Source organism: Scomber scombrus, chromosome 11 (assembly GCF_963691925.1).
Source record: "Scomber scombrus chromosome 11, fScoSco1.1, whole genome shotgun sequence".
NCBI lineage: Eukaryota > Metazoa > Chordata > Actinopteri > Scombriformes > Scombridae > Scomber > Scomber scombrus.
Window position 1 is genome coordinate 11,701,644 of NC_084980.1, and position 15,380 is coordinate 11,717,023.

At 38.2% G+C, this 15,380-nt stretch overlaps 1 protein-coding gene across 1 annotated transcript in view; it reads right to left on the minus strand.

The window, feature by feature from the left end:
- LOC133990799 (calsyntenin-2-like) overlaps positions 1-15,380 on the minus strand; it is a 150,821-nt gene that overhangs the window by 33,661 nt on the left and 101,780 nt on the right. The window contains exons 3-5 of the mRNA XM_062429206.1: positions 8,343-8,538; positions 2,650-2,761; positions 2,369-2,465 (exon numbers count right to left, since the gene is read on the minus strand). Of these exons, the coding sequence (XP_062285190.1) occupies positions 2,369-2,465; positions 2,650-2,761; positions 8,343-8,538 (405 nt within the window). The remainder of the gene's footprint in view (positions 1-2,368; positions 2,466-2,649; positions 2,762-8,342; positions 8,539-15,380) is intronic.

Consider the following 15,380-nt stretch of genomic DNA (forward strand, 5'->3'; position numbering starts at 1 on the left):
TACAGCCTATTTACTTCGACAATTTTAACAAACTTCCCCCAGCACACGAGAAATTACCATTGTTCTGAAAAGTAGATGTACACAGTACGTTTTGTGTCTGAGTTTCTCCAAAACAATATTACTGTATCTAGGAGGAGATCAAATCAAATGAGCCAGCCTACAGTACCACACAGTGGAGGATACACTTAAAAAGCAGTGCGACAAAATAATGAATATGACCCTGAGAGAGAGAGAGAGAGAGAGAGAGAGAGAGAGAGAGAGAGAGAGAGAGAGAGAGAGAGAGAGAGAGAGAGAGAGAGAGAGAGAGAGAGAGAGAGAGAAATACAGTGAAGAAAGCTTCTATCTGATCTATTTGTGGAATTCAACATACACATACACACAAAGCCCTGCAGTCTCCCTCAGTCTGGATTACACTGTACTGAGATCAACACAGTGCGGATGTGGAGGGAGAAGCCAGCACAAAGCCCAAAGCTGAAATTTTATATAGGCAGAAACGCTCAGAATAGCACTCAATCTGAAATAAAATGTATTCCTCTAGTCATCTAGGAATTGTGTGAAGCCACAAATGTACGAAAGAAAATATGAAAAAATAAAACAGAAGGCTTTCAAAGCTGAGAGGGGGAACTTTGTCAAGTAACTTCAGCTGTGAACTGATAAAAAGCTACTTCATGGATCTCAACATTATTGCACAGAGGAATCAGCCACAATTGTCTGCTTGCTTTTTCTTTTCTGTACTTCTATTGATAGGATCATTAGATAAATTAACATTAATTTGTTGTATCTGTTGTATAAACAGATGACTGATGCAGTACCTACTGTACATACAGACAGCGATTAAACGTAAAACCAGTTATTGGAGTCAGATAATCCTTCCGATCTCATTTTTCTAGTATCTGTCCACTTATAGGCAAGATAATGTGACCTTACTCCTGTAAAGTCAGCCTAGATAGCATGATGTTTCACACAATTTTGCTTTCTAGTTTACTGTCTGCTACTCGATTCATCTGTATTCATTCGTCTGAGTCGCCGCTCTCTCATGTCTATCTTTAGCAGAGACTTGTTCATGTTCATATGAAGTTCAGCTGGCTGAGACCATAAGAAGAACATATGCAAATTCAGCTGGCTTCATGGCTTTTTACTTTTATCAAGACATTGACTATGCTGTTTGTGTTCAAGCGAGGCACAAAGTGTAGTGCCTCAAGTAAGGTTCAAATATGTTTAACTCAAAATGATTGAGTCATAATACTGCAAATATAATTTCATCATTTACCCTAGATTGTTACAATTTACACCATGATGTGATCCTGGTTCAAAGGCAAAATTTTCTGTTTCAGTTGAGAAATCAATCTCACCAAAAGGTCCATTTAGTGGCTGTAGATGTTGAAATTCCTGTTTGCTAAGTACTGCAGGGACTTTTCATTCATGTTGGCTTAAAAACAGATGTTCAGTCTGTTCTTGACCTTGTAGACAGTAGCTGAAAGCAGTCTCACCACAAGCTCTATTTAGTTCTGCATCTATTCTTTTTTTGTTTTATTTCCGGATTTTTGGTAAAAAGCAATGAGAATGTTTAGCATTTTATTGCTGTCAGACCAAAACTCATCTAAGTAAGATAAAATGTGTCCACAAGGTGTTTTTAAAAAGAGAACTCACACAATTTCATATCATAGCCAACAAAAAATGGGTCTATCTACATGTATTTCAGGTTGCATCCATCCATCCATTATCCAAACCGCTTATCCTACATCGGGTCGCAGGGAGGCTGGAGCCTATCCCAGCTGTCATTGGGCGAGAGGTGGGGTACACCCTGGACAGGTTGCCATTCCATCACAGGGCTAACATATAGAGACAAACAAACATTCACACCTACAGGCAATTTAGAGTCTCCAATTAACCTAACCCACAGACCTTTTTGGTCTGGGGGAGGAAGCCGGAGTAACCGGAGAGAACCCATGCAGGCACGAGGAGAACATGCAAACTCCACACAGAAGAACCCCAGCTGGCCGGCGGTTTTGAACCCAGAATCCTCTTGCTGTAAGGTAACAGTGCTATCCACTGCACCACCGAGCTGCCCTTTTTTAAGGTTAAGATCAATTATTTAAGTTATAAAGAACATTAATTATTTTGGGCTTGGGTTATGCCTTTGCTTTATTTAAAATAAAATCCTGCCATCTTCAAATGTCATACCAATAAATGGACCTTCAGTGTAATTAAATAAAAACGTCCCATAAATTCAGGCTCCAGGCATGCAAACTGTCCCTCTCTCTTTTGTATTGGTTTCTCTCTCTCGATATCCCTCCTAATTACATCACTATCAGCAGTCTCTATCCAGTCTCTCATTTAGCCCAGATTTAATCAAACACACACTTACCATTGCGGTCTATGGCAAATGGTGTGCCTGCAGTGACTATTTCATAGTTGCAGATCTGGCTGTACTGTGGAGAACAGTCTTGGTCCCAAGCTTCCACCTGTAACAGTTCAAAATCCAGTGATAGGCTTCAACAACTGCAGGTCAAGTGTCCTGTGACTGTTGGTAATTTTTCAACCATGTTAACCTGCACATGTATCTGCCATGTTGATTCCAGTAATAAAACAATGATAACAATAACTAAAAACATACAGTACAAACACTGAACTGTTATATTTAAATACCTGCAAAATGCTGTCATAGATCTTTCCTTCTGTTACACATGCTTTGTACAGTGGCTCCCGAAACACAGGGGAAAACTCATTGACGTCATCCACCTGGATGTGAACCACCGCCCTGGATGAAGGAAGAAATGGAAAAAGGAGAGGAGAGAGGGAGCGCAGCAGTGAAAAGGACAGAGAGATGCAAACAAAGTGGAGTGGAAATGATTTATGGAGAAAAGGAAAAGTAAGGACACAGGAAAAGAAGAGATGGATGGAGGAAGAGACAGAAGAGAGAAGAAAAAATCTCTTTAAGTCATTAGTGACGATCAAAATTAATTATGACCTATTTCACTGTCTGGTTGAAGAACATTGGTTAGATGAAGGCAGGGGAGAATGAAAGAGACACAAATATAATTAAAACATAAAACGAAGTGTATAATAAAAACAAGGGAAATAAAAGTGATAAAAGAGGAATAAGAACTTGAAAAACAACAGAATTACTATTAAAAAAAGCCTTCCTGTGAAAGTAAGTTTTGAGAAGTGATTTAAAGGAAGTACACAGCTGCGGGGCTCTAACAGAAAAACGACCAGTTAACCTTTTGTAAAGAGGCGGGCTGTGAGACCAGTTAGGGTCCTATCTGAAGAGCACAGGCGGTGGCTAGGGTCGTAGGGTGTGAGTAAACCTTAGATATAGGAAGGATCATGTGGGGCTTTTAAAGCATTTAAAGCATTGCAAGGACACGGATGGCATGGTCATGTCTCTTGCAATTCATTATTCAATTTTGGCAGCTACATTTTGTACAAGCTGGAGATGGGAGATGGCCTTTTGGCTGAATACAAAGAATTATAATAATCAATTTGTGGCCAAATTAATGCATGGATGACTTTCAAACTTGTGATTTTTTTTTAACTTTCACAATGTTCTTCATTTGGAGAAAGCATGATTGCGCTACCTTGACATTTTGTGCTTCAAAACAAATCCCAGAGTAAAAGATTATACTCGAATTGCGAGTGAAGTTCTTATCGTTGGAGGACAGTTTCCCAAGACTTTTTTTCAAGTCACTGGTCAGGTTAGGGGGACCAAATAAAGGACCTCAAATTTGGACTCATTGAGCTGCAAGAAGTTTTGTGTTATCCAGCATTTAATATCAGAGAGACAAGTCATATAATGAAAGAACCTGTATGTGTCACTACCAGTAAGCGGAACATAAAGTTGGGTGTCATCTGCATAACAGTGTAAATTAATATAATAGTCACTGTACGTATAATCTGATCCAAGGGAAGCATGTAAATAGAAAATAATCCAGTACCAAGAACTGACCCCTGGGGAACACCACATGGGAGGCGGCTGAGGATGAGGAGAATTCTCCCATTAGAACAGAGAAAAATCTGTCTCAACTTCAAACAATCACACTGCAGTGGCCAATCACAGTTGGCGATCATACTGATCACAGCTGTAAGGGGGAGGAGGGGAGGACATTTCTCTTTGTTTGATAACTGAGATTAACTGAGAGGCAAAACACTTTTCTAAATTTTTAGATAATAAAGTTAAGTTTGAAAATAGTTTTAGGGTCAAGTGTAGGTTTCTTTAGGAGAGGTCGAACTATTGCATATTTAAAACTGTATGGGAAAGAAAGAATTTGGGGGCCAACTGTCTGATATACTTCTTTTACAAATCTAGTGGGGATAATGTCTAATTGACAGGTGGACGGATTTTACTGAGAGATTAACTCCTCTAAGCCTAACATAGAAATTTGCTTAAAGTAAGGCATAGTGGTGGATGTTTCAGTACAGATGAAGAGATTTCTCATCACAGGTGTAATATGGAGCCTAATGTCATCTATTTTATTCATGAAATGGTGGAGAAACTGCTGGCATTTCTCAGTTGATGCCTGGCAAGGAGGAGGGCTAACCACTGAGTTGACTGCCTGAAATAAAATCCTGCGGCTGTGGAAGCCACTGGAAATCAGACTGGAAAAATTGGCTAAACATGCTTCTTTATTCCTGAAGAACAGGACTGAGAAGAGTTGATTAAAATGTAACTCACATAAGGTCTTGTTTCTTTGTAGATGGGTTTCCATAGTTATCTAATGTCTATCAACCTTTTATAACAGGCTTGTCTACAGCAAATATTATAAACCAAGATTGTTTTTTAAGATTTCTCTCTACGTTTTCCTTTTTTGTCTCCCCCATCTCCCTCCCTCTGAGACTGACACACACACGCAATCTCATCTGCCAGAAGGGACTGCTGACAGTATTAACAAGGCACACCGATAACATTTGTGCACTAAAGTACATAAATGATGCAATAATTCAGATGTATCATGAAGTTTTCCTTCCCTGTGACCTTCTCTGACAACAACGTGCAGTATATCTGAGGAAGCACATCTGGCTAATTAATGACATTAGCTTAATGAGGCCTATTTAGAATGTCACGCAGTGATAATGTCACACATGCACACACGTACACCGTGTGTCATTCATCTTCCACTGAAGAAATTCATCACAGATCCCTGAGCTGATAAATTTCTCTGTTGCTTTTTCCTCTTTTCCCTTCAAGACAGCAGCAGCTTATTTTAGTAGCTTTTTGTCTGTGACTGAAGAACCAGAGGGTTTGATTTGCTGCTGTCCAAGCCAGTCTGCCTGTCTGTCAATCTCATTCAAATAGTACTACCAAACACACACACAGACACACACACACACACACTATATTTATGGGCCATTAGGGGAACATATCCTGAAAACAGAACTGCAGGTCTCAGCTGTCACTGCTTCTGTACTGAGAGATCTCAGGGAAAATGGAAAACAAAAAGAAAAGGAGACAAAATTGAAAAAGCAAAAGCATAAATTCTGAAGCCATAGTACATAACAGTGAGAACTACAGTAGTGTGCTGATATTTCTACTTATGAATAGAAAACTATTTTAAAATACTTTACAGTAGCATAATTCAAATAAATATTACTGCTACTACTATATTTTAAAAATGTATATGGTGATTATGTTATCATAACAAATGTACAAACGTTTACTTCCCTTCTCATTGTTTATTTATATATTGGTGGTTTATCTGTAATTTAGTTCTAGATGGTATTTGTCATGCCTGCTTGTCATATATTGGCCTATGTATGTACATTTTCTATTTTGTGTAGACCTTATGACAAGTAGCTGCAGTGACACTAAGTTAAGTAGTAAAGGGGATTCTTAATTTTAAAAAAGACCCGCCCTAGCCTGCTCTCTCTTGCAGTGTCATGCAGCCAAAGGTGAAAAAATCACTGTTGCAGCCATGACCTCACTTAGTGTTGGCAAAAGTGAGGGTGCATTTGTGTTTGAATTGAAAATATACAAACTAGAAATAAGCATTAAATCACATTTTTGTAAATTTGATCCCAGTTATTAAAATGAAAGGAAATACTTATAACACACTCCAGTATTGTGTGTGTACAGTAATTACAGCAGTTTAAATGTTCAAGCAGTTTAGCTACGGATAGATGTTACTGTAGTTCAGCTGTGGTCAATTTAAAGGCTCTGCTGTATTTTCTTGTAATGTTACACACATATCCTGCTTTACTTCTGTTTATGTTGGTGAGGGTCAGCTATTCTTCTTAGTTAATAAAGTTTTCCTCTGCATAGCTTATGCTGTCATGATTTTGGAGACTTTTTGAGAACTTAATATGACTAATGTGCAGCTGCCTTTGAAAATTTGATACTTCAAAATCAATATTTGTTTTCATGTCATGCTTCTGTTATTTTTTCCGCCCCCTGTAAGTCAGAAATACAATAGTGGCAACATGAGTGAGTCGTGTTAAGTTAAAGTATGTGACAGCTATAATACAGGGTCTGACAATCACCGTTGTTATAACAGAGTTTTTAGGGCAGCGTACAGACACTCTCAGAGATACAAAGGAGGCAGTGTCACTATCTGAAGTGTTGATGAAGTCACAAATTGTGTAAAATTTGGCTGCATCAGAAAAGAAAAACAGTGACCAAAACTTAGTTGATTAACAACACCATAAACTCTATAGAGGTAAGTTAAACACCTTGACAATGACTTAACCCCAATTAAGAATGATATGCTTCACAAAGGAAGAATCTGTTGTAGTGACAGTGTACTTAAATAGATTATACTTGTCACTGTGCGATCTGTGCCAGCCAAAAATGTGAGATGCACATACACCACAAACCCACAGCAGCAGGCAATAGCATACGCTGTTGTATGGCAACCTCAATTGGACAAACACTCAGAACTACAATATATTGCAATACTAGAACTAAAATGGAAGGAATAATAAAGTTAATTTGTTAAGTTTAGTTATGATTATGAGTACATTTGCTAATTATTATTTTGGACAGTGGTGCATTATTGCCTGTTGTAGCCTAGAATTTGTATTTTTTTATATCAATATATTGGGCATGGGGCATTTTGAGTATATGAGAATATTGAGGGGAAAGAGTTGTGTTTTAATTATAACTCTGACTTAATACATTATCCATTCAGTATTACAGCACTCTTTGCACTCTTACTGTATCCTTGTTTACAGTCTACAGAAGTTTGACCTGTATACAGACATTGTAAGTTGTTGTCATTTGTTGTGTCTGTATGTCTATATTTGGACTAGACCACAGGGACCAGTCCTATAAACACAAATGTCTGTCCAAAATTATCAATAGCAAATGTAACCCGAACTAAACTCAGCAAATTGCCATTATTATTCCTACGAGTTCTAGTTGTGAAGGAACTGAAGGAGAGCTTGTTAACCCAAAGTGAAGAACTTGTCAGGAGACTGGGATGTCTTACGCAGGAACATTGATTGAAGCTCGATTGAGGAGAACAGATTTATAGTACAAGTGAAAACTTGTGAAAATTCTGTGGTTTGCTTCCGAACAAGATTATTTAAACTCTTCACCAGATCCTTAACCTTATTATGTGTCCAAATAAGGTTATTCATCTATTGGTTATTGAACTATAAATAACACTATGCTGACTAAAGTTAACTGAATTCACGAAGTCTTTACACAGGTCACATGTTATCCATTTTAAGAGGACATCAATTTGACCATCTGCACAAAGCACAGCAAATCTCAACCTGACCCCGGCTGCTGTGGGACACAGCCGGCCTTATCATGACAGCTGCTTATCCCTGCCAACCTTAGTACACAGAAAGATGAACCGCACTGAAACAGACAGATCATGACCGACTGCTCCCAGGATAGAAGATGACCAGAGAATGACCCAAGAACACAGATATTTCTGGCACATGGTTTACTGCAGTTCTGCATGTGGTTTGTCAAGTTGGTGTTGCCATACCTCAGCAGAAGCCATTGGTGAACTGCTGTGGATCTGTGGAACATGTGTGACTCAAATTCACAGCTGACTCGGTTTGTGTAGTACTATAAACTATAGGCTATTCCTGTTATTCTGTAAATCTCTCATTTTTTTCCTTTAACTTCAAAGTTAAAAGTTAGTATTTGGCAATGCAAGCTCCATGCATTTTGTTACAAAAATATTCTGATTGTACAACAAAACTCTGTTCAAATAGAAAAACAAAAAAACTGGTATGAAAATTAAACAGACATTAACAGATCAGTCTTACAAGGGATGAAAACCAAAAGCTCTTGTTTCGGTAGAAAAACAACATATCTGACTGATCTATCTTGTTGACCTATAAACTAGGACTGATCGAAATACACACACAAGTACTAGTGCTTGACTCACTTGTGAGATTTCTTCCAGTCAGCCCCGCTGGGTCCAGCTCCACAATCGTAGGCCTGGATAATAAAGGTGTACTCTTTCTGACTCTCACAGTCCACAGGACCACTGGCTCTCAGGACTCCTTCCCCTGATGTGCGATTCAATACCACTGCCTCGAACGGAGCCTCCTGACCATAGATCTTAAAGGCACAAATCTCCCCTAAAACACAGGAAAGAGAGAGGTATGAGGTGGTATGCTTTCACAGTTACACTGACAAAACAAACAAATATTGTTTATTTATGTTTATCTTTAGTACTGGACTATGCTTGAGGATTCCTTCACTAGACCTGATGACAGAAAAAATACATGAGAATGTGTCATCAAAACTCATTTCTTTCCACTTTGTGTCAGAATAAAAGCAGCATTTGCAGCCTACAGTGCAACCCAATGTCCTTTAGTAAGTCAGGAACAAAGTGAAAGAAAAAAAGAAACAAAAACAGTGTGAAGACAATCAAAAAGACAGCGGAAGAGATTAACATCAAGAGCCAACATTCATGTATATTGAAGACAATTTTGAAAAGGAAAGTAGTTTATCAGTAGGATGTTTTGAACAACCCTAATCTAAACCATATGAGTTCTAAAAGAGAAAAGGCTGAAAGAGAGAAATTATCAAAAACATACTGGGCTTCAACACGTCTGTTCTCCAACAGAGAATAAAAACATTGCTCAGGGTATGGGTCATCAATGGGCAGACATTTGGGGACTGAGGATGCTTGATATGGATGCCGTCTGCACAACAAACATCAGACTTGAATGAGAATGAGAAAAAAAGGCTCAGCCTGCAGTTAATTTCATGTCAACTCTGTGAAGGAAAAAAACATTTTCGATAACAGGATTTTTTTTTCCTTTATTCTTTTTTTTTCATGATACTGCTGGTAAAGCTTATTATTTTTCTTTTCCTTTTTCCCCCATCCTTTGATAACACCCTGATTTAGCTACCTAACAGCTTAGACAGTTGAGGATGAGTCAAACTGTGGCTAATGAAGTAAAAACTGACAATACACACTGCTGAGGTTTTCTTAACAGCACAGCTATCACTTCAAACTTCAGTCAAGGTCCCATTTCTGGACACAGTGATATTTGTCAGCATGAGCTGCCCACAAAACACCGTATATAGCTTCTGGGGTGTAGTTGACAGAAAAATAATTTCTGATTTTGAATTATAAAAATGTACTATATATGTTTTACATAATTTATTTTTTTGCTTTTTATATATGTTGGATATTAATTACTATTTCTATTATATGAGCCCATTCACAGCCCATCCTCATCTATACTCACCTGGACTGTCCTTACTTTTCCTCCCTATAACCTGTGCTTAAGGCACCTCATTAATCTTCTGGCTATAAAAATATTTGAAATTCTAGTCATAGTGATGTAACTGCAAAATATACCAATGAAATGAAAAAAACAAAACAAAGAACAATCCAGTGGACATTGATCAGTGATGATGGCAAATCACTGTGCATTACGGTGGAGACAAACTTGGTCACCCATCCAGTATACTCTGTGGTTTGGCCTAATGGAAGAGGAGAACCAGGAGACCAAACGTGCAACCAGGTTGCAGTGGTAGATTTACACCGATCACAGATGGGATCAGTGTTTGGGTATGTCCTTGCCAGTTTATCCTTGGTGAGATGGAGACAGTGAACACCTGTGGGGGTACTTGGGGGTCACTCTGGAAGAGGGTGGTAGTGTTTTTGTAAAAAAGTGTCTAATCTGTAGGTACTGAAAGAAATGGGACCATGGTAGTGATTACTTTTTGCTCCAATGATGCTAATCCCCAATATGTATAAATCCTTAGCAGCTTTAATACTGTTCTCATGCCATGTGGTCTGGATGGAGAAATATCAGTGAAATTGCTCTTTTTTCTGTTTCCATAAGCAAAATATAGGTTCAAAAATCTAAAAGTGGGTCATAAGGGTAAATGGCAAATCAGCTGCTAAATATCACTATTTATATTTCCCTTTCTCTTATGCAACTGCCTGTCTTTGACCATGGCAGCAAGATTTTAGATTTTAGACTTGTATCAGTTTGCACACAATTTACAAATAATAAAGATTATATACATAAGCAACATAAGATTTGAAGACCTCTGGGAGTCTTATTTTAGGCACTCTCCAGTGCAAGGGTTACATTAATCAAAGAAAAAGTAGAAAACTAAGATTATTAGAAGGAAGGTCAAAAGAGAGAGATTAAGATTTCACAAGATAAGAGATTTACATATATGCTGTACAATTGCATGAAGAAAACTAAAATTAGGATTAGCGGGTTGTTTACAAAGATAATCCATAAGGATAACTGCTGTGATAGAAACAAACCTTTTACAGCTTTCTTAAAATTTGCAAGTGCTGAATTAAGAAATTGTGATGGTAATGCATTCCAAATCACTGAACCTCTGTACATTAGACCAAACTGTAACTGAGATGTTCGACAGATAGGAGGCCTGAGTTAAAAGTTGTTGAATAGTTATGAAATTGGTGACAGTAGGAATACAATTCATGATAGAATGATAAAACCAAACACCCAATACAAAGTCATGGTGACTAATCAAGGGAACAGACTGTCTATTCCACCTCCATGGTTCAAAGTCTCAAACGTCAGCTCAAGAAGCAAGCGTGTTAAGTCGTTGTGAGCATGTAGGGGCGGTCAAGCCGGCGCTCATCACAGCCCCCTGCTCGCAGAATTTTGTTCTGTATGTAGATCTGGTTGTGAGTGTGGAATCATCTGCGTTTATCCCCTGCACATTTCAGGGATTTGTGAAATCTCCTTGCAGAGGGAACAAAAGCTGCAGCGCTCTGACCCTGTGCTAGCTGATATCTCTCAGAACTCAGAATTTGACTTCCTTTTAACCTGATTCAATTTTTCAAATCCCCCTCTTGGTGAAATATTGATGCTGCTAAACATGGTGGGCTTCAAGGTCTGAGTCCCAACCGATTTTCAAGATGTCTGGTCTTTATATCCAACCCTCTTGAGGTCTTATCAAAATGAAAAAGGTCTCCAATATGGCAGGGGAAGTATGTATAGAAATATAATAATACACACAGTTGGTGGTATGGAAAAATAGCGATAAGCATGACAGTGATCCTGCCTGCATGTATGTATACACATTCTTGCACACACACTGAGCAAATATGGTCTTACATGCAACTAAAATATGGTTTGAAAATACCAGCAGTTATAATATACCACTGTAGAACATACATAAACCTTGACTATGTGGTGGAAAGCAGGAAGAGGTACTTCCACTTTACAGTTTGGGGTTTGGATGCAAATCCATTTTCCGCTCCATCTGTGGTGGCAAATACATTTTTCTGGATTACATTTTACAGTAGAATGTAAGAGTAATGGAGGGGAGAAAAGATAGAGAAGTAGGAAGAGAGAGATGAGGAGGAGTATGCCAATGTATATGTAAATGGTAATGACAATGATTTGAGAGGGATTCCTACTGTGTCAGCAAATGTCTACTTTACGCACACATACACACTTTCTTTACTGCCACATAGTTTGCTTCTCACCAGCCCCAGCAGAGGAAACACTAAAATTTCACTCAGTTGAGGTATATGGACGAAATTAAGTCCAATCTTTTGGCCTCTACGTCATCAGGGTAAGGAGTTATTTTTCAAAGTAAATATCAAAAGCATAGATTTTTGCTGCAGGGAGTTGGCTTGTTGCCATGGCAGATTGAGAGTAAAGAGTCAGCGAAAAATGGCTCGATAATAATAATCATCTAAAATAGATACTCCAAAGAGAGCTTGAGCAGCATGAACTGCATTGACAGAGAACTTGTATTTCACGGGATATTAAATTGCCAATATAATGGAAAAAGACAAGATGGATACAGTTTCTTTTTTGATTATTTTTTAGGCACTTTGCCTTTATTTGACAGACAGTGTAGAAAAGTAGACTTAGCGAGACAGAGAGAAAGAGAGAGAGAGAGATGAGAGATGACGCAGGTCCCTCAGCCAGGACTCGAGCCATGGACATTGTGGTTATGTGGTACAGTATGTGGTATGCGCCTTAATCATTAGACCACCAGGGCTCCCCAAGATGGATACAATTAATTACAAAATGATGCTAAACAAACTAACACAAGGAGCTGAAACTAATTTTGTGTATTCCTACCATAAGTAACAAGAGTTGACAGAGCATTTAATTTCACTGGATAGAACAATTGATTATACTTTAAATTAAGGATTTAATCTTGAACTGAATACAGTTGTACATGCCTCTTAGTATATAATATAATATTTTATACTTTCTGTGTTTTGTAATTTGAGGTTTTGCACATATTTTTACAGGCAAGTTTAAAAACTGTATGTATGCATGCTATATGAAATCCTGCATTCTGTCCACAGTTTGATTTGATTGAACACATTTTTATGTAATTAAAAATAAATAAATTAGTACATCTAAAAAGTGTTACAGATGTATAGTGACAACACTAATGAACAATTGAATAATGAACACTTATAAACTTTATACCAAGGCCCTTCTTCAAAAAATGATGAACTGGTTTCTAATACATCTCAATACATGATACTGTGGAGGACATAATCCTGTCAAAACAGATGTACAGTTGTTTGTGGACATATTTAATTAAAAGAGGCATTTGCTATAATGCAATACTCCTCTATATTAAAGTCAATATAATACTCCTAATGAAGAAAGAATTTCCAAACTAGCTTTGCAATTGCACTCCTGAATTTTCGACAGCGTTTCCTCCACTGATCAGTATTGTTTCTATAAGGGGAGACTGCAGATTTTCATAGATAATAAGCCTATACTGTATATTATACTGCTTATTCAGATAACAGAGGGTGTGGTGATTAGGATTGCAGGGCAGGAAGAAAACACCATCTTCCACAGTAGTTTAACAAACCCATCAAATTAGTTCTCCTGCACAGCACTAGCTCAACTAATCATGTCACTGGATATGTTGTACAGTATTACACTATGGAGGATTTTATTATGGGCCCGATATGTATGCATATCAGAAACTTATATGATCAAACAAAACCTTTTCCACACTTGTGTTCCATAACATGGCCATACAACTGCAACACTCTGATCATTCAAAAATACATTATTGATTAAACATATTTTATATTTAGATTGTTAGATTGAAGAAAAAGTTGCATTTTAATTCATATTCATAAATCAGCATCCAGATCAACAAACTTACTTAATTAAAGGCAGCAATAGCAACCATTTAGAGACAAAACCAGACAGCTAAAACACATAAATAAGAGTGGGCAGCTTAAGGTCGATAGAGTTCATGGAGTTGAATCACATTTAATCAGCCATAGTAGTTTTGCTCTAGTGTCCAATTTACCACATTTAGAATCTGATTAAAAAGCGCTTAAGACAGTAAAATCATAAAAGAATATATAAATCAAATAAAACTATAAAATACAGCTTAAAAAGATAAGGAAGTGAGCTTTGACCTTGATTGGTCAGGATGGATTCAACTCTTCTTTTACAGAGTGTAAACAGGTTTAACTAATACACTAACAAAGAGCCAGCAGGAAAAAAGCAACAACAACAACAAAAAAACTAAAACAAAATCTTTAAACCTGTGATTTCCATATTATGATGTGTCAAAATAAACTTTCAACTTTGTCACAGGGAAGAGCAGACTTTTTATAGACGATGGAAGACAATTACAAGCTAAGTATAGTGTGTCCAGTGCTTAAAAGTTTAAAAATATAATTAATACAGAATCTCTGTTATGCTTTCAGCAATTTAATACATTTTAATATCAGCACTAAAGTGCAAAGACTCAAATCATTCAGAGTGTGGCAGCAGAATAATGCTTGAGATGTGGATGATATAATCTAAGGATGACTAACTATGCAAGTAAATAATTAAACAATTACAGTCATCTGAACATCATGTAACAAATGCATGAATAGCTGTTTTCAAATGACAGGGCTCATCCTAGCAACAAGATAAAAGCAACATGCTCACAAGAATCAGGATAAAAAAGACTGAGACACAGGTATTACAGTACAGTGGGGGCAGGAACTTTGAATAGAAGTTCTCTCTTTGCCTTCAACTAGCAATTTTGGGCTACTCACCCTCTGATGTCAAAAAGAGAATTATGTAAAGTAGGCTGCTGAAGTCCTTCGGGTTAAAAGAGGAAAACAATTGTCAGTCATCTGCTTAAAAAAGAATGTGTCATGCTGTCCATTAATGAGACCCATATAAGTGGAAACAAATTAGGCTCAAGAATGAAGCTTCAAGTGTGTATTTGGAGTGACAATCATCATCCCACTTACAGTAACAAGCTTTCAGTGGTAAACAATGTGATGTATCACCTTGCCTCAGGGTTGTGATTCTATGACCTGTACTGTAACAGTGATGTTATAAAGCCCTGAAAGCCTCGTCTGAACCCACTTTCTCAGTCAAGCCTCAACAGAGAAACAGAACATTCAAACATGTTAATTCCTCTTCTTAATCAAATACTGTTGTGATTCCATCTGGTGTGTCTGTGCCTGTTTGTCTCTCTGTGAGGAGTATTAGACGCAAAAGCTTCTGTATCAAGATTTTAGTGTGTGTGTGTGTGTGTGTGTGTGTGTTATGTGTGTGTGTGTGTGTGCTTACATGGCAGTGGGGGAGCTGTAAGACCTTGATTAAAGTCAGTTTCTAAGCAGAGTATCAGGCAGTTTTAAGCCTTGATTCCTCCACTCTCTGCCTTCAGTGCTGAGCTCACACTCACCCCAGTTCCTCCCGTTTAATTAATGACTGGATTACACCCTCTCTCACACACACACACACACGCACACGCACAGGCACAGGCACAGGCACAGGCACAGGCACAGGCACAGGCACAGGCACAGGCACAGGCACAGGCACAGGCACAGGCACAGGCACAGGCACAGGCACAGGCACACGCACAGGCACAGGCACAGGCACAGGCACAGGCACAGGCACAGGCACACGCACACGCACACGCACACGCACAGGCACAGGCACAGGCACAGGCACAGGCACAGGCA